The 26,200-nt window shown below is 38.3% G+C and overlaps 1 protein-coding gene across 1 annotated transcript; it reads right to left on the bottom strand.

Annotated features, from left to right (window-relative positions):
• Positions 1-414: 414 nt before the first annotated feature.
• On the bottom strand, positions 415-19,444 carry hs6st3a (heparan sulfate 6-O-sulfotransferase 3a). Its single transcript, XM_056750693.1, has 2 exons — positions 18,460-19,444; positions 415-2,137 (listed from the first exon to the last, which is right to left on the bottom strand). Exons 1-2 carry the CDS (start codon positions 18,978-18,980, stop codon positions 1,405-1,407), a joined length of 1,254 nt encoding a protein of 417 aa, XP_056606671.1. The 5' UTR covers positions 18,981-19,444; the 3' UTR covers positions 415-1,404.
• Positions 19,445-26,200: the final 6,756 nt, after the last annotated feature.

Genomic DNA, 26,200 nt, shown 5'->3' with positions numbered 1-26,200 from the left:
GTACTTGCTTTATAATGAGGTCATATCTGTGCTTTACTGTAAATAATCAACTGACCTCTCAGCATCCAAAACCACATCCATCCGTTTACTTCCTCCAATGCAATTCATTGTGTATTCAAGGTATGCATTTCATCAGTGTGCGTGTTCCGTATCCATTGCATACTGTATAGTATATACTTGCTTCTTTTGTAGCAAAGTTGAAGAACGTAAAATCTTCATATACAATTTGTTCATACCATAGACTTTAAGAATTGTTTTAGTACAGCAACGAGTTCAACAACTCTTAAATATCACAATACTCATGCATCTTAGGTGCAAATAAACCAGTAACTCATGAAGTATTGTAAATGAATTGAAATACACCTGTTGACCATGCAATCCTGTATTGTCATTTGAATTTTATTGGTATCTCAAGATCTCACATCCTTTTCAGACAAGCAAACGTTAAGTTGTGTTTACTGTACATATATACACGTGCCCTTAATACACATTATTATTGTACCAAAATACCCCAACAGAGAAATAAAAAGGCATCAACTGGTTGGTATTGTAAAAATATGACTCACAACATCTCCAGTCAACTAACAGTTTTATATTAGATCCATAATTATCTGTTATAATGTAATATTGTCTTATTTATCTGGTCTGTGTGTCTTGGTTAATTTATACATGAGGAAACAGGAAAACATGTACTGAAGAGGACATTCTACTGTATTTGACCGCCACATTGTAACAAAATGATGCTTTAGGTCAAAAACATGGACTCAATTTCAAATATTTTATTTAAAACGTGAGATACAGCCCATTTAAGCATAACAGATGCTGGGTGGATCTGGATTTATGGACTTTAGCAGATGATGAAGACATCAGCACTTCACTATTCTATAAGAAATAAAGGCACAAAAGCACCCAAAATACTTAATAATGAGTGAAGGGACACTGGGCCTTAAAAAAATAATAAAAAAAAATCAAATGATGTCCCTGATGTAACATGATTGTCCTTTATTCCGCTTTTCATTTTTCATCCGAAAGTTTTTACTTGAAAAACAACGACCTGTGCCGGACGACAAAAAGCTGAAATGGACAAAATTTGAGTTTACCCAAATAAAGTGAGACATTTGAGACTGACAGGCACCGTTTTTAGTTCAACTTCTGTAACATTGACAGATTTATTACATAAAATACACTTCGGAGAAATGTACCATACTGAATCATACAATATTATATACTCATTTTAAAAAGTGCAGAACGGCCACCAACACACTGGGTTTTGAACTAAGCACCTACATATCCATTTTAACCAAGAAGAAATACAATCTTATACTTTTAGCATTTACTTGATTTATTGAACCCTCAAGACCTCTGACACAGTTAGAAAACTGAATGAAGGTGTATGGAAAGACCTCACCATCTCACCACCTGACTACTGTAGTCTTCAGTCACACCTGTTACTTCCTCTCTCATTATTTCTATTTCCTCTTCCGCATCTTCTCTTTCCTCTTCGTCCTGTTGTTTGGCCTTCATTTTCCTGCGTTGCTCTCGTCTCCTCTCTCTCACCTCCTGCCTCTCCATCTGATGGCAGTACTGTACCCGTCGCAAGAAAAGCTCCCGCGCGTACTCGTACAGCTGCACGTCCAACGCATTCAAGTCCTCAATGCGCCTCCGCGTTGACGTCCCCACGGTGACCCCGGCCGCCCGGGTGCCGTTGATCTGAGTAAAGGCGGAGATGAAGTGCAAGCCAAACGTCCTCTCGAACAGAAACTGCGTCTTCCGCTGAAACTCTGTGAGACCGAAGAAAGCCATGCGACGCAGGTTGCGCTTGGCACTGCTGAGGAGCATTTCGGCCCGTCGCTCCTCGCTCATGGAAGACAGGTTGTAGCAGCCCACCAGGCTGAGATCGGCCAGCATGCGAGTCTGACGGTTGTTGGCGAGGTTTGACGAACAGGCCATGAACTCCTGCAGAGACACGCCGGTCCAGTCTTCGCTGCTGTAGCAGGCCGGGAGCTCGTCTGGAGTTGGCGGACGGCCATCGCACATATGCAGAGCCGTCTTCCACGTGGCGCCGCGCTGCACGTGCTTCCACTCGCTCAGGTAGCGTGACACAGGGTCCCGCAGGAGCGTGATGTAGTAGAAATCCCTAAGAAGAGAAAACAGGATGAGTAACTTGACTTCTGGAAATAATTTAATTTTGATTAAAAAATTAGCCATTTACTTAGTAACTAGCTACACCCAACACTGGCCTGTACAATACATCAAAATTATAGAAATATTGCAGATGTGCATGTTGTCATATGCATAATGTAATGGTTTGCTATAACAAATCGTTTTAAAACACTTAAAAAAGGTACACACAGTACATCAAAATTTTAGGTCGATGCAGATAAGAGATAGTCCCCGTGTATGTAAAAGATTATCAAGAATTAGGAAAGTTCATAATGTTCAAGTTGATTTCAGAAACTTAATAATTGTCATTTCGCATAAAATATTGTAAATTGGATTATTTATCAAATTCTCAATGCCGCAGTTTTCAATATTATTGTGTAGTCCTATACACTTTTTGCTGTTGCTGGAAAAATTATATTCTGAATGAATATATTTATCTGGATTTAGGAGAACGGATAGAATGATTGGACGAATGTTCTATGGTCCTGCCCCTTATTTTTTTATCTAAATCACATAAAAAATGCCAAACATTGTTGTTTCTCTCTATAGGTTCCACTTACCCTACACTCAACGAAAAACCCGTCTTCACACCAGTGTAAATGTAGTTGTTAATATTATTGTATTTGACCCCACCCCTTACTTTATAACAAATAACATTTTAAGTATATTCACATACACACTCATACACACAGACACACACACAATGCAGTAGCCTAATGAAAACATCCACAGGCGATCATCAAGAAACATCTTTCATTAATACTTAATATTGTGGTATTTATCACAAATAGAGAAAAACAATCCTGGTAAAACATCCAATTTCCGTGTGCTACTAATAAAATCGCTTCTTGCTCAGAATAGCGAGCACATGCTGGCGGTGAGACGTGGCTTGTTCATTGTCACTGAGTTCCTCATAATTTCTCTCATTTCCTCTGGCTGGGACCGTCACCTTCCACACGAGGTGCACATTATATATCCAATCATCTCAATGAGAGAAGCCCCACTGACTGTATCTCTGACAGCTGGACGTATTCTCAATATTACTGAACTCACAAAATTACATCCAAAACAATTATATTTCCAGAGCGTTCCACATTTCGGAATTGCAACGAATTTCACACTGAGGTCGCAGGGGATTGTGGGTAAAAGTGTTGGAAAGTGATTTTACAACTTCGGATCTGCAAAGGTAACGATTTGCCACATCGTGGTTAAATTACGGCTCTGAATGTCATACCTGGTGAGCATTATAATGCAGTGAAATCGATAATGCTTTAATACGGTAATCCATCTAGTCTTCGACATTGACCTATTGGAGAAATGCTGTCAAATGCTAACCTGTTCAATAAAGTCAAGCCGAGCAGGATATGATATGATAATGAAGGTCAAGTCCACTATCACAAGCTCAACAGAGGTCCAAACAACTGTAACCAATTGTATGTACTGAAACCATATCCTCAAGAAAATGGGAAATTCATATTTTGACCATTACATTTGATTTGAGAGGAAGGCAGTCTTTTGCAACAAAACTAATTTGACTAATTATGGGAACCCCTCAGCAGCATAACAAGCTTTTTAATAATAAAATACCAAGATTTGTATTAAAAAGTACATTTCTGTCTATGTTCATAAGGTGCTGGCTTCAAAACCATTTTACCATTACTGCTCGGGCAAAGTTGCAGTTCATTTAACACATAATGGCCTTTTGTGACAACATGCATCAATAGCAGGAAATACTCTCACTATATGGGTTCAAGTGCCACATCTGGAGTTGTACAAGTTTAAAGAAAGAACTACTTGTATAAATAGTGACACAAAATGGACATTTAACAAAATAAAAGCTGCATGGCGCATGCGTCTTGTGAACGCAGAAGAATACATTGATTTAAGTTGTTATTGTAATTACTTTTGCACACATAGTGTATTCTCCTTGCTTCATAAAAATTAAATTGAACTACTATGATAAGATGGACTATTTTAACAATGCCTTTTGTACTTTTCTGGACCATGACAGAAAGAATTACCATGATGTCTATAAGGAGGACTGGAAAGCTCTTGGATGTCATCAAAATATCTTTATTTGTGTTCCGAAGATGCAAGGTCTTAAAGGAGCTAGTTCTTTGCTGTTTTTTGGTCAACACTGTCCCTCTTCTCACAAAACTACTGTTTTTTTTCGGTCTAAATTAAGTCCCTCCTTCGAAAGCGCTCTGATTGGTAAAGCTGACCAGGTCTGTCGCGATTGGTTCCCCGCTTAGAGTGTGTTTGAAGATGTCCCAACCATACCATATCAGCAAGCTTCCGCTTCTCAGGCTGTTGTGATTGGTCAGTCCCCCTCTCAGTGCACGTGTATTCACACTTAATCGGTTAAAAACATGCGGATTGTTCGAAGTGTAACAGAGGCCTGCTAGTGCATGTGCAAACATCAATCTTTGTTAGAGATCGCAATTTTTTTGGTGAATGACAACGGACCGAATGGTGTCAGAGCGGTTATATTAATCAACACTTATAACAGAAGCAGTTAGTTTTGTCTTTTTATATTCGACCCGAGTTGGATAATAAAACAAGCAGATTTACCAGGAGACATTTGCAAGCAGGACTTTAAAGGACATGTCATAGAAGTGTTTTAGAGGTATGCACACACACACAATAGTGTATTTCAAACAGTGTATTACACAGAACAGCATTCACAGCCGGAAAATTCATGGAAGCTGTTATTTGACCGTTGGTTATCTGAGAATGTGTGTAGCTGAATTCTTATTACCAGCTGTAGGACTGTGATGAAAGTGAAAGTAGTTTAGCGCGCAGCTTAGTCAAATGTTTACAATCTCTGATAATCAAACATATTCCTTTGGGCCGAGGTTATTAAAAGCACTCGGAATGGTGACATAATGTACCCAGGAAGTTCTCTTTAGTCCTTGAAAAGAGAATTCTGTTATAGAAAATTTCTCGCTTGGCACTGTACTTTGAGCTTTATCATTTAGCAGGTATTGTTTTACCAGCAACATTACACACTAACTAAAGGTTGAAAATGGGATTGTGGGGAATGGGACCTTAAAAACGTCTTGAACGTCATGTTGGTAAAAAATTACAAAGATTTTTGTGTGAACTGTCGCCATAATAAATATAATGAAATAAAACAAATATATGTTTCCTCTTCTAAATATATTCATAAATATGAATTTGGCCGAGATGATTCCATTGAAAACTCTAGGATGACAGCTAACCTGACAACATAATGACTCATATTTCTTCCAATGACTGTATTTTTTCCATTAATATGGAGAGATCTAGAGGTCGTCATTGATTGACACTTGACAGTGTATAATTCAGAGTGATGAGAAAGTGACAGGCCGAGTAAATATACAGAGTCCATTAGTTTGTCAGGATGTGAGTTAGGCCTTTAAAGCAGTCGGATGTAGATTGAGTTAGCGAGAAAAAGGTCTTTATGTCTGCGGATGCTGGCAGAACATCTCGCACATTAGAGCACTTACGAAAAACACCAGAGGAGTGAGAGATAATGTTCATCTCTGCTTTCTGCACAGCTAGATTCAATTACAGAAGTGTGCAGCGTGCTGGAATGCGGCTTACACTTATGCTTTTTAACATTACTCTCTGCAAACCGAGATCCCATCCAATTTAACCACATACTAAACCCACAAGAGTTTCTTTGACTTTTTAACTCTAAATGCCTGACCTTGGATACAGACAAGTAAGGATGGAAAAGATTCATTGAATTGATTCTGGCTCAGATTTCAATATCAGATTCCCTGAAGATTAGATGAATAGTTCACCCAAAAATTATGCATTATTTAAACACCCACATGTCATTTTAAACCTGTAGAAGAAGATATTTTAAAGAATGTTGATAACCAAACAACATTGAACCTCTTTGACTTCTATTGTATGAATGAACACATAACCACATAGACATTTCTCAAGATATCTTCTTTTGTGTTTCACAGAAGAAAGAGTCATATTCAGGTTTTAAACAACATGAGGTGAATCAAAGACTAAATTGGTAATTTAGCTGAGGAAAGGTTTCCATACTGGATAATGGACTTCCACGGGGATCTGTTGGACTTCAAAAGATTTTAACATCCCTGAAATTGCACTTGATCTGACCGTTTTAAACAATAATCTTATACAAAAACATACAACGTGCCGTTCAACATCCAAGATCTTTTGAACGTTATTCTTTCTCCACACTTGTAACACTGGGTCAGAACTTCACTTAAGTCACCCGTGACCTTTCAGACGTGATTATGTGAAGTCGTGGTTGTGTAGAGCCATTTGAAGCTGTGATGAAACTGAAATTTTACCCTTAACCAACACCCCCCATTCAAGTCCATTATATGGAGAAAAACCGTGCATGCTTTCCTCATAAGCCTCAATTTGTTTTCGACAGAAGAAATAAATACACAGACGGCTTGTATGACATGTGGCTAATTGAATTACCATGACATTTAATTTTTAATTTGAAAGTGAACTACTCCTTAAAAAGTCATGTACCACATAATATGGTAATTGTTTCATTTTAACTTGGACATGATGGTAATGATTTATTCTAGAAGACCCATTAAAGTGCCTTAAAATGTACAACTTTGTTTAATCCATTAATGTAATTTCAACTGAAACAGTAATTCAATTTTAAGTATTCAATAGCGGTTTGTTTAGCTTGCAGCCTGGAATTTATTGAGAAGCTGAATGGTGTGATGAAAATCACACTGATCCGCATTAGCAAAAGTAAGAGACTGTGATTGACAGGCTTTCCTGTAGTCCAGTGGTTAGAGCATGGCGCTAACATCACCAAGGTCATGTATTCAATCCCCGGTTTTGCACATACTTAAAAAAACAAATGTAAAGTATAATACAATGCAAGTCAATTTGGATTAAATGTATAAATGTAAATTGTTTATCCTTAAGACTGAAAAATTCAAACATCTACAGACTTTAAAATCATAAAAATGCTTTTTAAAACATGACACCAACACCATTTCCAACCCTACAGACAAGAGTCAAACGCTTAATAAGCCTCAAAGGCTACAGATATGCAAACTGAAACCTTTGATAAATATTTGATACTGTTCTAATCTTCACCGTCACCTGCTGATGTCATTGCATGTGGACAGCTGTCATTCCGCAGATAAATTAATCCAGAGAACGGTGTTACCTAACAGGGTCTGTGATATCTCTGGCATGTGATATCTGTGTGTCAGCATGATTCATATGACGGATGATGAAAAAGAAGCACATGAATGTCACGGCTTGTTTATGATGGGATATAATGGCTCACAAAAATATCACTTGTACTTCTCCTGTGTTTCGGCTAGATTAAATATGTCCTTCCAAATATACAAAAGCAATATGAACCAAACAGAATTGCAAAAATGTTCACAAAGCAATTAATCTATTTATCTTAAGGATCTTGGACAAGAACAACGTAAAGTTCATAAGACACGTCAAGACATTTCCTTTTGAAAAACAATTTACCCCAATCGGCCGGTTGACCTAATCAGCCTCTCACCTCAGTCAGACGCACGCAGCGGGTTTATCGATCACCGCCAGCGTCGACTGAACTTGATGCTTCTTCTCCGCCTCAGATCAGGAGGTGAGCATCAAAGAGGAAATGAAACCCGTGGAATCGATACGTGCCAGAACAATTTTCTTTCATTGACATTGAAGGCAGAGGTATAATTAAAGACACAGGCCGATGTTAGCATCATTTCAACATCCTCTTCACTCCCAGCATCACTGAGAAATTCGGTCTATTCGCTACACGTTTAAGAGTTCCTTTAAGGACAGCTTTCAGAAACATCTGCTTCGTGCTTGGATGGATTAACATTAACTGATGATTTAACAATCTTCTGTCTGACTGAGCATAGGGTTTGCTTGAATGGTACGGCACATTGAAACCCACAAAGCTGAGGGGCTTCTCTTATGCAGGACCAGAGTTGTAAAGACAACTGTTTCCAATTCATTACTTGGGGGCCCTTTACACAGACCGTTTTCAACTGAACACACAAAAAATGTATGCGTCTTGGCCGTTCGATTAGACGGAAACGTCGTTTTTGGGGGATTGAAAACAAACTTTGAAGACGGTCTGTGCAACTTTTTGAAAACTCCGCCTTTTTGTTTCCATGTAAACTGCAAGACGGAACTTTCTGAAAACGATGACGTCATGCGCTCGGTCACCCGAGTATAGCCAAAACAATATGACGGCTTCCCGTTCTGTGAGCTCTTGCTGCTCGACTATGTATTAACGTTTTCCCAGCAAAATGTGGATTTGCTGCACCAATAAGAACAGCGAAGACATATTAGGATATTTTCGTCCCTCATAAACAAATTCGGACTGAGTTTGATTTTATGCGTTTTGAGACAACTCAGAGACATCTTATAAACGAGGGCCAAATACGAAAAAACGCAGTATGTGCAAAGACCTTAACCCAGCTTATGAAAAACAGCTATTTGACAAAATCCTCAACACTCTCATTAGTAAATCACGTCGAATTAAAGCATCTGCTAAAATTAATAAATGTCAGTCATTTTTTGTGATCTACTGATTTCTATATAAAATATTTTTTCAAATTATTTGTAACACATTCTGTAAAAACTATAGTCTTAATCTTCAATAATAACTAAGTAAAATTGAAATCATGGGGAAATTACTGCTTGAAATCAAACTTTGATGCTTATTATATCTAATAATGAAATCACAAAACTTTAGCCTCGTTTTTACAGACTGGGGGTCCTATTTAAGGATCTAAGCGCATGGTCTATAGCAAAAGGCGCAAGTGCACTTAAGTTGAGTAAGAATTTACTTTTACTAGGTTAATGGCGGGACAAATGGTTGACGAGACAGGCGCATGGTCTAAAAGGGTTGTCCCTATTCCCATGGGTGTGTTTTGGGCAAATCAGTCATCAGAGTCAACTCCCCTTCCCTTTAAGAGCAATATTGGACGCTTCTCCAAAAAAAAGAAACGCGTCTGCTCATGCGAGAGTATACGAAAGGGCTCAGCACATTTGTCCCACCATAGTTTCAAATCGAAAATATTTTAAGAATTTCACAACACAAAAGATGATATTTGAAGGAAGGCCTCAGTGATTTTGTGTCCATACAATGGAAGTCAATGGGGTTCGATATTGTTGGTTACCAAGATTCTTCGGTCATGTAATAAAATAATTTTCATTTCTGAGCAAACTATCCCTTTAAGAAAGCTGGTTTCATTTATATCCTTAAAGGAACAGTTCACCCAAAATGACAATTCTGTCTTTATTTACTCACCCCTGATGAACACAGAGAAACATATTTGGAAGAATGTCAGTAACCAAACAGATCTCATCCCCCATTACCTCCCATAGTATTTTCCCTACTATGGCAGTAAATGAGGGATGAGATCTGTCTGGTTACTGACATTCTTAAAAATATTTTCCTTTGTGTTCAGCAGAACAAAGGAATGTATACAGATGTGGAACAACCTGAGGGTGTGTAAATGATGCCTTCCTTTTTGGGTGAACTGTCCTTTTAAAGCTTCAGTTCCTCTCCATTCAATGACCAGTGTAAAAAGAGGGTGTGCTTATAATGATAAAACTGGAGCATTAAAGGTTATGCGGTGAGTGGTTCTGCGTGACAGCCTCACTAATCGTTCTAACTGTGCCGTTTTCTGCATTTCCCTACCGCAGCATATTCAGAGAGTGCACATTACTTTCAATTGTGTTTTCAATTAGGAAAAGCAGATGGCAGGTTTTGCAGTCCTCGGGCATGCTGTGTGGATCTACTCATATCATCAATTGCAGAGGCTGTTGCAGGAACAGCTTGCCATTTCCATACAGACAGTAAAGCATGAACGCCCCAACAGGCCGTTTCTGTCTGGATGTGCTGACTCATCGGACTCTCGCCGCGGTTAACGCCGCTGCCCAGGGCTCTCACACAAATGAGATCGAGCGCGAATGAAGAAAAATATAAAAGCTACAGAGAACGCATCCAAAACTAATTCACTTAATATCTCTGCAGAATCAGTAAGAAAAATGTTATGACATCTAGTGGTGACATTTTACCACGGGAGCAAAATCGTACTGGTAATTCCTGGACATTTCTTCTACTAGTCAAACAAACATGTAGTCAAACAAGCATGGATTTGCCGACATTTAATACAAATACAAGTAAATATCTATCGTAGTGTAATATAATTGACCCAGTTTACTGCTTTGCTGGTTTTGAGGTCTGACATTATCCATTCTCATCCCATCAACCTGTCAATTATATCAGAAGTCACATTCAGAAGCTTGCTTTGATTTCTTTTATGCATAAAATATTATGCATTCACTTTCGACTACACAGTTACTCCTTTTTATATTTTACAGTTACAGAGAAGACAGCAACAAAATAATGTTGCAACAACAGTTCCCAACATGATACATACATGATTGCCAACGGCACAACACTGTTTTTAGTCATAAATTAAACCTAATTTACATAATACATTTTTTATATTTGAGTGAATAATGCATTGCACATTATTGAGGCAACTTAAAGGTACAGTTTGTAGAAATCGTCGCTAGAGGGCGTAGCTTGATGACGCTGTGTAGAAGCGCGGAATGATGGGATATGTTGTCTTCAACTCCACCGCTGATGGTACCGCTGATACATCAATCAGACGCGAACGAGAAATCATATAAGCGGAAGAGGTAAAGTAATAAAGTTTAATAAATGTTTCATTGATGAAATCATTTTACTTAATTATAATGAATTAGACCCGACTAATGTAAGGTTTAAAACTAAATTGTTAGTCATAGATGTTATAGTAATTTTCCAATTGGATGGTGTGATCACACTGCGCAGTTTTAAGTGCTCAAATCAATCATAGTAAAAGTTATTTTGAAGGTACCCACATCATTTGCAGTAATGCTAGACGGACCGACAGTATAAACTACTTCCGCATCTGTCTACGACAGTGTCACGTGGTTGCTACGTCAGTAAAGGCCGTAACAAAGGGTAACATGGATATGACGCCATTGACAGGCGATGAAACGGCTCCGGTCCACTGCTTAGAATGGCAATTTTCTCAGGATTCAAAAGCAGTTGGAAACATTTGAGATATTGTAAGTACTCAGATGAAAAAATATATATAACATTGACCTAGTAGTTTTGGGATATTTTACTGCAAAATTCTTACAAACTGTACCTTTAACAGACCTCTTTAGTTTCCTGAGTGTAATATATTTCAGCTTTTAATGCTTTAACTATAATAAACATATTTAGAAACTGAGATATACACACAAAATATATTTCACTCACTATTCATAAATGTAAAATAAACGTAAACTACATTGACATTTTTTTAAACTATACGTCCAACACACTCACCGCGCATGCGCACACAATCATTGAGGATGTGATATTTTGATCATGTATATATTTTGAAGCCCTATATGTTGATTAGAAAATGTTTACCTTTACCGTCCAAGTCCCTCACAAGCTGCACATGCATGACGTCGACTTTTTTCATCCCAGCAAGACGGTAAAATGAAATGTCAAGTTTTTTTATGATAAATCCGCTACATCCCACGATAGGGTTTGCTTTCCATATTCTGAAAGTTGCTGTTTTACAGCGCGAGAATCCGCTTCAAACGATTGAATCCATGAGTGAACTATCCGAATCATTTAAACTGACTCTGATTCTTCAGCTTCAGACCAATGAGGATTCTGCAAAAATATCCGATAAATTAAAGTGATTCATTCGTGAGTCGGGGATCACTAACAGACAAAAAGAAAATACAGACAAAACATTTAAAAAAACTTTAGTAACAGTAACTAGTGATGGTGAAATGAAGCTTGAAGACTGTTTCGAGGTATGATTCAAAGCTTGAGAGTGTTTAAAACAGCGCAGTGTGTCGGTTAATAAAACATAGCAGTTGCTTTGAAGAAGTTTTATCAAACGAAGCAACAAGCAGTTGAAATTCAGATTAACTTGAATGTTATCTGTACAAATAAAGTTTTTGTCATTGGTTACTTGACTTCTACGAAGCTTCGAATCGAGGCTTCATCTACCGTTTTATCTTGACACAAGCTCTGAAGCGTAGGTTCACATGTCACATTCCTAACAGTAAGAAACATCGTTCCTAAAAGGTAACATAAGTTTATTGCACCAACCTAGAAAAAAACAAGATAACCTATATTAACAGTTCTACCAGAAAGACTCGGAGGCCAAAGTTGAGTATACAACATTTATTTGACAGCTGATAGACAGAATATATATGGATATAATAAGATGGTAACAGTTCTTTGGAGTAGGCCCTGTCCGTGGCTCGCATCCAGAGGGCCAAGAAGTCCTCCACTTCCCGCCTTGAGATTGTAAGGCGGGGGCGTAGCCAACCCTCTTGGGGTTATATTGACAGGGACCTCCTGGTGGTGGTGGGGAGGATGGGGGGCGAATCACGTAGCTCCGACTGCGGACATAGGAAGGGGTAAGTGGCGATCTTTTATGTTTCATGTCGGAAGGTGATTGGTTGGGTGTTGATTGGCAATGAGTGATACAAGATTGAGTCTTCCTGGCAGAACTAGCGCTGAAGCTACATTTCTCAGTTTATTCCATGTACCCCATCAACTACGCAAAACTGCTCCACAGAACCACAATTCAGCCATTATTCTTAAGTAATTCAGTGTTGTTGTCAGATCCATACAGAAGGCTAAAAATGCAACCTAATTTTTTGTTCATGCAGTTACATTTCCTGCTTGAAATAATGATTTTTATTGACTTCCTTAGAATATCCATACAACCCATTGTTGTCTCGCTTATTTATGGTGATTTTTACACCATAAATAAGCATGCATTTTACATTCAATTTCATGATGTTTGGTGAGCTATTTGTGTTGACAAGTAGTAATACCCCCTTAAGAAGCCACAGCATGTGGTATAAATGTTTTTGCTTCAGATAGAGGGAAGAAGTGGGATTTCTCCAACTATATGTGTCAAACACAATCTGATAACGAAAAAATGTGCTTATGCACATGCTAAAATAATTGAAAGAGACAAGATTACAGCGGTTTACTCATTTAGCTCAATTTGGCATCAAAAGGTTTTGACAGGGAAGAGCTTTGCTTTGATCTCTTATCATTACATTTGAGCCCCCAACATGGCTTACTGCTGTGATCCCCCGCTGTAAGTCCACGTGAGAAAAAACGAGCTTTACCAAAGCTCGGCGTAATGTGGGTTCAAACAATGCTGCTTTGCATGATTCAGTCAATTTGGTGCAGCATCTCCAATCTGCATCAAGACCTGAGTTAGATATGAGCGAAGAGGAATGCTTTTATATTGTTTTCATGCTGGCAATGCGGTCACTTTTGTGTGTTGTGTTCTTGGCGATCACAGAAACATGGACGAATGCACTTGACTGATCTGCATCCACAACCTACAATAGCGGCAGTCAAACGTATTCTCATGATGTCCCTTCTCTCTCTCCCAGTCACCCGTCCACCCACACACACAGAACTGTGTCTTTCTGTCTCGCTGATAAAGAGGTCTGCAAATAAAGTGATTTCTCATGGCAGATGCCAACTGGTTGGCACTGGATTTTGGACTGAAGCTCAACTATAAAAGCCCCACAAAGATGCTGACAGCTTCACTGCTGCCGATTTGATCTGTGATACTATTAGAAAAACAAGACGCAGCCAAACCCTCAGTAAAGGCCAGCCACAAAGATTCATGCTCGGTTGGGCAGTGCCTGGCACAGCTGCTGTCAGAGCTATAGACATCAGGTGATGCTCATATGCAGACAATGAGATGAGCATTTATATTGTATGGGTTACATTGTATGATGACATATGATGATAGGTTTAGAAAATGGTTTCAAATGAATAAGGATTTGCTCTGTGGTGTTTTACATTGGGAAACAGTCAAATTGAAATATTCTGATCATAGTACAATACCGTATACACATACACTGTTTAAATGGCATTGTCTGGGTCAAAATGATACATTTTTCTTTTATGCCAAAAATTATCTGCGATATTAAGTAAATATCATGATTCATGAAGATATTTTGTAAATATACTGCCCAAAATATATCAAACTTTATTTTTGTGAGTGGATGGCCAGTAACAGTGCCTTTTATTAACAACTTCAAAGGCAATTTTCTCAATATTAGATTTTTTTGCACCCTCAGATTCCAGAGATTTAAACAGTTATATCTCCGGCAGATATTATCATATCCTAATAACCTTAAAGCTTAATTGTTCAGCTTTCAAATGATGTAAAAATATAGATTTAGAAAATTTACCCATAAGACTGGTTCTGTTGTCCAGGGTCACATATAAAACAATTCTCTACATTATGATTTCAGTAAAATGACCCTACACATTTGAATGGTTGTGTACACTTTTTCTTCTGTAAATTTCCACAAGGATGTTCAGATATATGTTATTGAAAAACAACAAGACCATTTTTGAATCATTTTTCCTTTGAATCCGACAGGCTTTTAGTGGTAAAGAGGCCACTGCTTCAAACAAAACTTGCCAGCTGTATGTAAAGAGATGTGAGAGAACGCGCGAGAGAGCGAGACACAAAGACTAGGTAATACACACACATATCAGTTTCACTGCAGCCCGTACAGTGCGGCTCATTGCTGATCCCAGACCAGAGTGCAGTCTATTCTTGGAATACGACGGAAACCCCAGGGGACGCGAGACTAGAAACGGAGTAAAAGGAGAATTTAACAAAGAGAGTGAGACAGGCAGTGTGTGTGTGTGTGAGTAAATGCAGTGTGTTCCTGCATAAATCTCCTTCCGACTTTGCATACCCAAGGACTCAGAAACTAGATAGTGTTTAAAAGCTCCAGCACCAAACCCCAAAGGCTCTTGGACCAGATTCAGCGCAGCTCCACATATACTGCACTCTCTGCATATCTCGCCTCTTAAGCTGATTGGTGACCACAGCACGGCGTCTCAAACTCTATGATATATAACCTGTCCAGAAGTGTGTGAAAGTATGCCGTCGGGCAAACTTTTTCATATTGCTGCATGTGACATTTTTTTAGGCCAGGGTTGGTAGCACTGTTAACTGACTTTCTATATAAACCAGGGTTAAAGGGAGAGTTCACCCAAAAAGGACAATTCTGTCATCATTTATTCACCCTATTGTCATTTCAAAGCTTTATGACTTTCTATCTTCTGCAGAACAGAAAAGAAGATATTTTGAAGAATGTTGGTAACAGATAACCGATGGTCCCATTAATTTGCATTGGTTTTGTGTCCACAATAGAAGTCGATGGTGACCGACGGTTTTTGTTTTTGGTGCTCTGAATTGACATAAAAACACGTAAAAACATAAAACCACAGGATCTGATGGCATCATGGCAGTGACTGTCGGAACAGGGGGGTGGGCTTGCCCTGCTCATAGAAAGCCAGCGATGTTTTGCATAAATCTGGATGGTAATCTCTCGCGCAGATGATAAGATTGCTGCTCTCGCGTGCTCTAATCTTCCTGAAGAAATGTGAAGATTACAGGCGTTTTAAGAATACCTCGATGGGAGCGATCGCTGCTTCTCTGATTGTCTGATCGCAACGAGGGCTTGAGTTTGATATGTAGGATGAGATTGAGAGGGGGTGGAGAGAGTGAGCGTATAAATACAATCATATTATAGTGTACACTGTAAAACAAATCCGTAAAAATAGGAAATAAGGAATTTTCCGTATTCATTTTTACAGTTGTTTGACCTGTTTTTTATATTTTTCACTGCATTAAATTGCATTTTAGGATTAATGGAAATGTCCGTAAAATAAAGGAAAATGTACTGGTAATTTTCTGCTAATACTTTATTTGTTTTTTTACAGTATCGGTTAAGCAATCCAAATAACTTATCAAACTATTTTGTAATTTTTACTATTTTACATATAATTTTATTTTATGAATGAGATGAGGGCATTTCAGGCATTAGATATGTAATGAAATACTTAACTACATAATTTGGTAGTTTGCTTTCATAAAAAGAACTAAATGTAGATTTTAGAAATGTAAAACCCATTTTCTGTCTTGGTTGTCTATCAGGTATCAGGCTATGAAATTCTTTTAACATTTATTTGCACTTTTGGGGTAAAATTGACAATGCTAATATAGGTATTGTTTGTAGTTTTCTTAATAGCTTTTGGTATGAACAGGCCTTAAAGGGTTATGATTTGTTTGTCCTTACGTTGTTCAAAACCTGTATATGACTCTTTATTCTGTGGAACACAAAAGAAGATATTTTGAGAAATGTCTCAGTGGTTTTGTGTCTATATAATGGAAGTCAATGGGGTCTTTGTTTTTTCGTTCTGCAGAAGAAAGCAAGTCACAGAGGTTTGGAAAGACTTAAAGGGCTAGTTCACCCAAATGTTTTTATTCTTTCATCATTAACTTACCCTAAACTCATTTCTTTGTTCTGTTAAACACAAGGAAAGATATTTGTAAGAATGTTCTGTGACATCATCCACTATCACAGTAGAAACAAAAATGTTATTTTTTGTTGTTCTGTTGAAGAATTTGGGGACACAAACAGTTCTGGGGCACCCCTAGCGAATGAGGACAGAATTATCTTTTTTGGATCACTTTGAAGATGAACAAATGATGAAATAATTCTCATTTTTGGCTTAATTGTCCCATTAATGCTGATCGAAGCGTTCGATCACATCTCCAGCCCTCTGCTATTCCTCCACTTAAACATTCTTGAAGCACAAACAAAGTAAACCTCAGAAATATTTGAGAAAGAGCCAGATAAATGGGAAACACGAACAGAATGCACTTATATCGTGAGAATGCCAAGCAGTTGATATGAAGGATTGTTATTCTATCGGTGCACATGGGATATGCCGTGCTCCTTCATGCATTGCTAATGTAATACCTGTAGTGCCCTGTTCACATACTTGACGCCTGTCCTGTGCATACAAACACACAAGAGCCCATCATCTCTCACACGAAGACCCTGAAAAGACACTTTCTTAAGTCCTGATCACACACACACATCTCAAATGCCAACATAATAGCACACAATTATCAGGGAAGTGCACTTGGCTTCACACAGTAACCCAATAAAATGCTATCGATGTACTTTAAGTTGGGTCTTGGAGATCTGTCTCTCGATCAAGTCTTTCGCCTTCACCCTCTTGAAGTGCTCGCTTGGCGAGGCGTCGTGGGCGAACGGAGGATTTAGCAGATGAGACATTCAGGGTGGGGGGGATTAATATCCTGAAACGTGGCAGCAGATGGGAGATTTTTCACTGTTGTCTGCTCAATGTAACGTGATCGTGTAAAGGAAACCGCTTTTATTGTTGCACAATGCAAAGTGAGAAGCCACGGCGCATGCAGCGTTCCGTTGCATTGTGCGCTGTGCATCGCAGCTTTTGTGATTGCAATTAAGTGGCAGATTTTGCATCATACTTGGACATTGTGGTAAACTAATAAATCAATCAGCGGAACAGCGTTTTTTTCGGTTGTCTTGGTCAATTTCAGATATCTTTCACCTTCCTGCGAATCAACATTATGATGATGCACAAGCACTTTGCTGTGGATTCAAACGCTCAGCTGAAAGTATCGATTCATCTTTAGTTGTGAGGAGACCCTTCAGCAGAGGATCACAAACATGAACGCTTGAAGAAGCTCTGTAACTAGTTAAGAGAAGCAGAGAGGAGAACAGAAGGAATATTCATGTCACTAAAGCAGTTCGGGAGAGCGTGTGCACCTTGCACAAATTATTATTAATATTCCACGGCCCACTTGATTTGATGCAATCTAGAAGACCTTGTAAAGTTCAGCAGCCCTGCCCAAAAAAGATGAATCTGTGTACTATGAGATGAAAGTAAATTATTCTGAACAGGCCTCTCCAGGATCATTAGGCAGAATCATAATAATGTATAGAGAGATCTTTTATGGCCTGTCTGCATCTTTGCAGTTGAGCAACATATTTACAGCCGTCTGTCACAACACATCATCAAGACGGCTGATGTTCACAGATCATTTCAGAGACAGCGGAAATGTTGTAGTTCCTTACAATCAATGTTGAGAAAAAACTATTTAACGTTGATTCAACATCAAATCAACTCTGCTATCTGGGTAGCTACCATAAATGTACCATGGTGTTACTATAGTAATCCATAGTTTAGCTGTGGTGTTTGTAGGTAAACTATGGTAATAAAAGGGGCAACCAATTAAAAAACAATAAAGTTATGTCACTGTTGTGCAAAAGGAATCTGTGTAAACCATGGTTAAGTTCTACCCTAAGCTATTCTCAATATTGCAATACTCGGTTTACTTTGAGTTGAACCGCGCTTACCTTCGTTTCGAAGGCGCGTCTTTCTTCTGCTTTTTATTCATCACTGCCGGGACACAGCTCGTGAGTTCGGTCCAGTCCGCGTGCAGACCGCAGCTCCAGCCCGTGGAGAAGCGCGAGAAGAGCCACGACTCCGCTCTACCGGGCCGGTGGCAGGTGCACTTCTTCTGTCCGGAGCGGCAGTCGCACGGGCGCTCCAGGTGGATGTTGCGCACCAGGTGTCTGCCGAACGTGGTTCCTCCGGTCTTCTGGATGTGCAGGAACACGATCACGTCTTCGTCCTTGATGTCGAAATCCACGTGGCGCTCGAGATCGTCGCGCGTGAAGTTGAATTTGGACCGCAACCCGTCCGGATCCGGAGACTCTCTCTTGACGTCTGCGGGGTATCTGGAGAACGGCAAACTCTCTCCGTTGCCAAACCGACAGGACGTGCTGCCCGCCGGACAGATGTACTGATAGCCGATCATGACAAATAAAACGGTTAAAACGGGAACTAAAAGGAGTTTGTTGGATTTATCATCCATTGTACGTAGAATGAAGGAGATTGGTCACGCCATTGGCGATGCTCTAGATGTTCAATGAGCTCTCCAGGTGTCAGATGATTATGCGCGCGGCGAAGTGAGCTTCACACCCCTTCTGTTATCATATGTAATCGCCACATAAATGTCTGCTGGACATTGTGTTGCTGACTGAAAAGAAACAGCTTTACGAGTCCTCGTTGCATTAAACTTGGAAACAATGCGCAGAATCTCACCTGAACGGAACCGCTCCAACATAGCGCTGTGCGTTTTTGGAAATCCATGTGCGCTCAGATCTCCGGTTCTTTTAGTCTGTTATTCTTCCAAAAGATATGATCGACCGAAAGATTGCAATGTGGGGTTTGGCAGCAGACATCATGAACAACATTTTAAGATTAAGGAATGATTGCAAATGAACGCTGCTTTCTGTGAGATGATATTGAAGTAAGCTCCTGTTGCAAGTTGCGAATCTTGTCAAGCGTGTTCTTGTGTGCGCGCGCGAGAGAGAGAAACAGAGAGAGAGAGAGAGAAACAGAGAGAGAGAGAGAGAGAAACATAGAGAGAGAGAGAGAGAGAGAGAGAGAGAGAGAACATAGAGAGAGAGAGAGAGAGAGAGAGAGAGAGAGAGAGAGAGAGAGAAAGAGAGAGAGAGAGAGAGAGAGAGAAACATAGAGAGAGAGAGAAACAGAGAGAGAGAGAGAGAGACAGATAGAGAGAGAGAGAGAAACATAGAGAGAGAGAGAGAGAGAGAGAGAGAGAGAGAGAGAGAGAGAGAGAGAGAGAGAGAGAGAGAGAGAGAAAGAAAGAAAGAGAGCAGCCCTAAAAAGCGATTGGCCATTATTCAACTCATAACCATTGTAACGTGAGTCAAGAAATAAGAAGGATTTACGTAGCTATAGAGAATAGCTGAAAGTGCACACATAAATATTGTTTATGACTTAAATTTTTGTAAAAGATGATAAAATTAACAGTTTTTCAGCAAAAGCACTCATGCACCTGCCTTTATTTTGTGTTTTTTTAAACGCATATTTATTGAAATATATTTCACTGTTTATTGAACAAACTTTCTTGCTCTTCAGTTTTAAGTAAACACAAAATAAATGTTTTGTTGATCACTTAATGGTCACTTAACTGGCAAAGCCCTCTGACTGACAACCCCAAAATGTTTTTTAACATGTAATTTAGTGGCAGTCTAGCAGAAACAGATTATACCACATTCAAAGGCAGAAATATATAAAAGATGGCACTATGTCTAAAATGTGTACAGAACACAAGAACAATACCATAAATTTGTCTCAGTCAAAAAGTCTGATCTCCTTTGATAAAACTTAACTATGCAGACTTTGGTAAATTAAATGATAACTTAGTCTTCAGGGACCAAAGTCTTTCTAACAGATGGTATATAAAATCGCCCAATCAGAATAAAGTTTGCCAGATCTTTGGTTTGCATCAGACTGATCCAGTTACAGAGTAAACAAATAACATTCTCTTAAATGAGGTTTCAGTTCTGTTGCACTATAAAAATAATAAATTACAAACTTCTAATGTCGCAAGATGATCAAGAAAAGGCAAAGGAAGCAAATGATGCAATCATTCATTATCCACAATAAAATAACCTCAGCTCAAAACTGAGACAATTATTTCCAGCCAATAATCTGACCGTGTTTCAACACCACGGACAGCTAAACAGAATAGACAACAAAGATAATGTCTATAAAAATCAAGACCATTAATCATTGAATGGAATTTAATAGAATATAGTCTGAACAAGTAGAGATTTCATTTATTATGGCTTTTGTCATTGTTCACCATGTACTGTATATTTATAAACAAACCAGCTCCAAGAAACCATCCCTTCAGCATTTGAAATCATTTTTTTTTACAAAGTGATGCCTTAACTTCTGTTTTTTGCACCCATTGTTCCTTAAACCATTTAAATGAATGTTTTCGGAACAGAAATAGATATATTCTCTACCTGTTTTCCCCAAAAGGCTAACCAAGATAGTGTCACTATTGAACTAGCCATAAAAACATGCTGATTCCCATTGCAAAAACACTACCTCCTCATCGACCTTCATCAATCTTTTTGATCATTTTACACACTCAAATATGTAAAAAATATAGATTTTTGTTACAATCATTACATCAATGTGTTAGTCACACAAGCCTCATGTGCAACATAACATCAAATAGTTTCGGTTCATATTGAAATCATGTCACAATCGAAAGTAATGATTTGTAATGGGTAACTAGGGAATTTATTGATTATGTTAAGTTTTGTTCAGTCAACCAAAGAGTCATTTGATTCAACACAAAATCTCAGTGTTTGGGTGGTTTTTAGACTTCACTATAAAGAACTATTTTAAATTTTATGTTGTTTGTTATGTATACAATAAAATATTTTTATAGCAAAAAAAATCCAGCTATTATGACGCAATATAAATTTGACTTTGGATTTTTTCACCATCAATTCAGATTTCAACCTCACATCATTTCAGTTTTAACTGGATGTTTTAGTATCACATTATGCATGAATGCAAACTATAAAAACAGATGTCATGAAAACCTTTTTTAATGTAATGAATTATATACATTTATACAGTTTATATATTCTTTTCTAGATCTGAACAGACAACTGCAAATATTTCTGACCGTGAGGATGAATTAAGACACATTGTTTTAGACTTTTAGAGAGTGTTGTGCCTGTACAGCTGTCTTTACAAGGATAAAAATGTCATAAACACAGATGCAGTCATTTATCTGTCTGTGAAGAGCATTAACATACATTAGTCATCAAGCACCACAGGAGTCTTGACAACAAGATGGGTGAAATTATTCTGTTTTTTAAAGAAGCATGACACTGCCTGGCTGCTATTAAAGGTTAGATGCCTTAAGTGTCACATCTCTCTTATGTTACAAACACATTTAAAACCTAACCTACAAGAATAATTGGTGCGGATGCGTCAAGAAATGAACCCGTTCCAAAGATGGAAAGTTTCAGGAAGGTTTTTTAAAACTTCTTCTGCTTTAAAATTCTGCTCTGTAAATGTTTTGAGCAGCCGTGCTTTATTCAAAAGGCTGTAATAATGATATTCATTACCTGACAAACTCAGAATTGATGAATTGTTTCGGCAAAACTACCTCTTGCCTTTGTTAAACTCTTAAAAAAAGAAGGTTCCTCAAGATTTGGTCTGCAAGGTTGTATAAAGAACCTTCAACATACAAAGTTGCACAAATGGAACACTTTCGACAGACTATAATAAGGTAAATCGTTGATTAAAAGGGAATCAAAAAAATCAGTTTGGCAACTTTTTTTGACAGGTGTAGAAAATAACAGGTGAATTTACTCTGTTAATAACAGAACACGCGTTAACAAATATTTGATATCATACCAGACCAATAACAGGTAAGACTGACCACTTAAATGCTGTTTTTACGCATATGCACAGCCGTGAAACAGCACCCAGCAAACATGTAAGCCTGCGATGGTGGAAAAAATCCATACAAGACTTTGATTAATGCAGCGGGTGCGTATGCTGAGAGAAGTAATCAGTGTTTTTGTCCTGCTCGCACAGAGAGAGAGAGAGAGAGAAGAGAGAGAGAGAGAGAGAGAGAGAGAGAAAAAAAGAGGCAGAAACGGGTGTGATAAAGGAGTTAGCATAGGGCCCTGTTTACATAAACGTGATGTTTTCCTGGTTTGTTTGATTATGTGGTTTGATAATGCAGACTATTAGACGTCCCAGTGGGTTTCTGGGAAGTGATTGAAAAAGTGAGGTTGCTCAGGGATGGAAGGGGTGTTGCTGACATACAGCAAAACTCTAGCACTTAATGCTTCGGTTAAGAATTTTAGCCTTGCTTTTTCAGAGTGTGCTTCTCTAGATTAAAAGATTTTTGTGGGTTCCCAAAATGTGTGTCAGAATATGAAATAAGAACCATTGAAAGAAAACGGTTCACTCATGTTGTAGTAAAACCTCTTGGCTTTGATTGTCTGACGCTCTCGGTCGCTGAGGAGGAATAATATAGCGCTACCGCATGTTCTCCAGTAATGCACCATGATGCTCTCCACTTTGCTTTGATTTTTATGGCGTTATCGGCCAAGATGAGAAACGTTCACTGAGGATCACTGACTCAGCGTCTCTCAGTGTTGCGGCACTGAGAGGGCGGTATGAAATGCTGGAGAAATGGAATGGTCCTGCCGGGTTTGGGGGTGTGTGTGATGTCTACGGCTGCTTTTAACATGGGTTTAATATCCCACTCAGGGGCTCTGCAATAATCTTTAGACATGCATTCATTGTTCCATTACATTTAAAACGTCATGCTGTGAAATTTACAACCTGACCGGGTTCCAATATTTTGAAATGAAAATGTTATACTGTATGCCAAATACACAAAATTACTGTTTTCATGTTTAAAACTGAATGTAAGATTTCAATGGGGTTGCTATGTGGTTGCCAAGGTGATTCTGAGTGACTTTAGGGTGTGTTGTTGCCAAATTATCAAACAGTGGACTGCCATTTCAAGCTACTAGGTATTTCCGTTATTTAATTCTTTATTTTTAATTATTGGCACATTTGGCAATGCACGTTTCTTTTATTCTAGAGATGCACCGATACTAAACTTTTTACAGCGACACCGATAGCCGGTTATTCAGAGCGATGTCTGCCGATACGGACATAGATTGTTTTCTATATGTACAGAAACACAAATTAGTTGGATTTCCTGTCCTCTTTTGATTCACAGTATATATTGGCCCTGATCATCGGCTGTTTTTCAAACTGTGACGGTAAAATTGCTTTTATCTTCCGATACCGATTTGCCGATATATCGGTCCATCTCTTATTACCTCCAAGGAATTTTTGAAAGTGAAAGGCCTAATATAATCGATTAGAAAAATGAAAGCATACAAATCAGCTTATGTTGACTTTATAGCACATAAATATATTCTAGAAGAACAGCTCCAGAGATAAACTTCAGAAAACTTCAGCTATAACCATCATGCATGCTTTTTAAACAGATACTGCCCACATCTATTATAAAATGCTAGAAACACATTTTTAACATGGTTGGCTGTCTCTTGCCGGACCACCGGGGTCTTCGACAGAAGCAATTTTCTGTGACACATACAGGTGTAATACAATGATCGATTGGTGTGTGTGAGATTGAGAAAGATCAGTGCTGACTTTGGATTGTTCTGCAGATCCAATAAGCCATAACCTGGACTTCTGAATGATATGTTATATATGGGTGCTTTGTGGACGACTGTAGGATTTAAGTATTAGGGGGCTCTTTGACCTGATGTGACTCAGAATTCTTGCTTAAACTGCGAAAGTCTTGATTTGTATCATGCTTGTCTGACATTTTATTAATAAATTGAAGTTCCACCTGTTTGCCTTTGTGTGTGTGTGTCTCTGTATGTTTGCATGTGCACTCGTGCCTGTGTGTATGGGAGTATTTTACACTTTCTCTTTTAAAATTGTGTCCTGATAAAATATATCTAAATTGTGAATGTGACAAAAACTCCAGCTCGTCCATAGGTCTTAATGTAATAAACTGTACGGCCAAGAGTCTTAGGTTAAAATGAACCCTTCGCACTACAGAGTAACTCTGAAAAGGATTTTGGAACCGGGTCCTGTCGCATGGGTTTGTCCCTGGCCTTGCTCTGTTTCTCTCGCAGGCCACTGTGCCCCCTTCCAGTCTCGCAGAATTAGCTTTCCGCCACCGCTGGCCTGGTTTTATGCCAGTTCCATCCCCTCTAGTGGCTTGGCATGCCATTAAAGCACTCTCTCCCAGCATGCTGAACTAGCATGGCATTAAGCCGGAAACTCGGTCGGGCCAGAGTTCTGTGACCGCCCTGCTCATAGGACCCATGATGCAAATCCAGTCTGGCATGAAAATAGAGTAATTAATCTGAACCTAAATCTGTTGTTGAATAATAATACTATTTTTAACTTCAATTAAATATTAATAGTTACAATAAATATTATTCATTGTTACATTAAATTAAATCAAATTTTCAACTATGCTTTTTTGTACTTACAAAGTAAACAAATGTATTAATGAAAAATAACCAGAGCGCAGTGGTAAATCTACATTTATAGAATGCCTTTGAGCCTTGAATAATCTTTGGTAATGCAGAACCTCTGGAAATACAGAATGTGAAAATGGCATCATTACATTATGTTATATACACTACATAATTTAGTGTAAAGTGTCATTTTAAGGTTAATTATTGCATAAATAATTATTAATTATTACATAAAACTAATACAATTAATAAAACAGTAGTCAAATAGCTAAAACTAAACTTGAATGTGTACAGTGTGAGGCAAGAATTTTAGAATTCATTGAAGTCAAAGAAAAAAGTAGAAGTAAACTCAAGTAGCTCAAACTAAACTTGAATGTGCACCCACTGTATCATACTATTTTTAACTACAATTAATTATTACATAAACTAGTATTCATTATTACATAAAACTGATAAAAAAGATTAAATAAAATTAAATAGCTTTCGAATGATGCATAGTTTGTGAACCGTTATGAAAAACAAAGGTAATAAAAATTCCTTTTTCATGGACCCAAGGGCGTGTGAAAATCCCCACAATCTTGGTTCACTTTAGGTTCAAAGACACAAATGCTAATGTAATTCCTCATAAAATGGATTTAATGCTTTTTAAAGTGTTTTGTTTTTAGCTCCAGCTGTCATTTGTCTGCCATATAGTGTTTATTATTTGTAAAAAAAATCTGTTAGCCCATTTATGTCACAGAAACTTCTCCACTGCTAAAGTATAATAAAAACAACACACCCGTCAAGCTTGTATAATCACGTCTAAATTTGTGTTACGTTGAAGAAGAAGCAGACTGTCAAAACTCAGCGGTGAGTCATAATTCTGTCTCATAAATGTTCATGTGGGGTATTTTTGAGTCTTGGAAGATTACAAAGGCTTGTGTGCCGGCAAGGTGAAGAGCTGAAGGTTGAGCGTGAATCTCTATAAATCATTATCTGTGGAAAACACATTGGGGGCTTCTCTCCTGAGGGGGTTCTTCAAAGAGAAATCCTTTGACACGTTTGTGAGTTGGAGCTTTTGGGGAAGTATCTTTGAAAGCGAAAAAGCTTGTTATGTCAGCCTTGCCCAGGTAACTCCTGCCGACAGCCGCACATCAAAGAATGGAAATACTCAATTACTGGAGATACACCTGAAACATGTATAAAGCATGAAGACATACAT

Source organism: Triplophysa dalaica, chromosome 6 (assembly GCF_015846415.1).
Source record: "Triplophysa dalaica isolate WHDGS20190420 chromosome 6, ASM1584641v1, whole genome shotgun sequence".
Classification (NCBI taxonomy): domain Eukaryota; kingdom Metazoa; phylum Chordata; class Actinopteri; order Cypriniformes; family Nemacheilidae; genus Triplophysa; species Triplophysa dalaica.
This window is presented reverse-complemented; position numbering and strand designations above follow the sequence as displayed.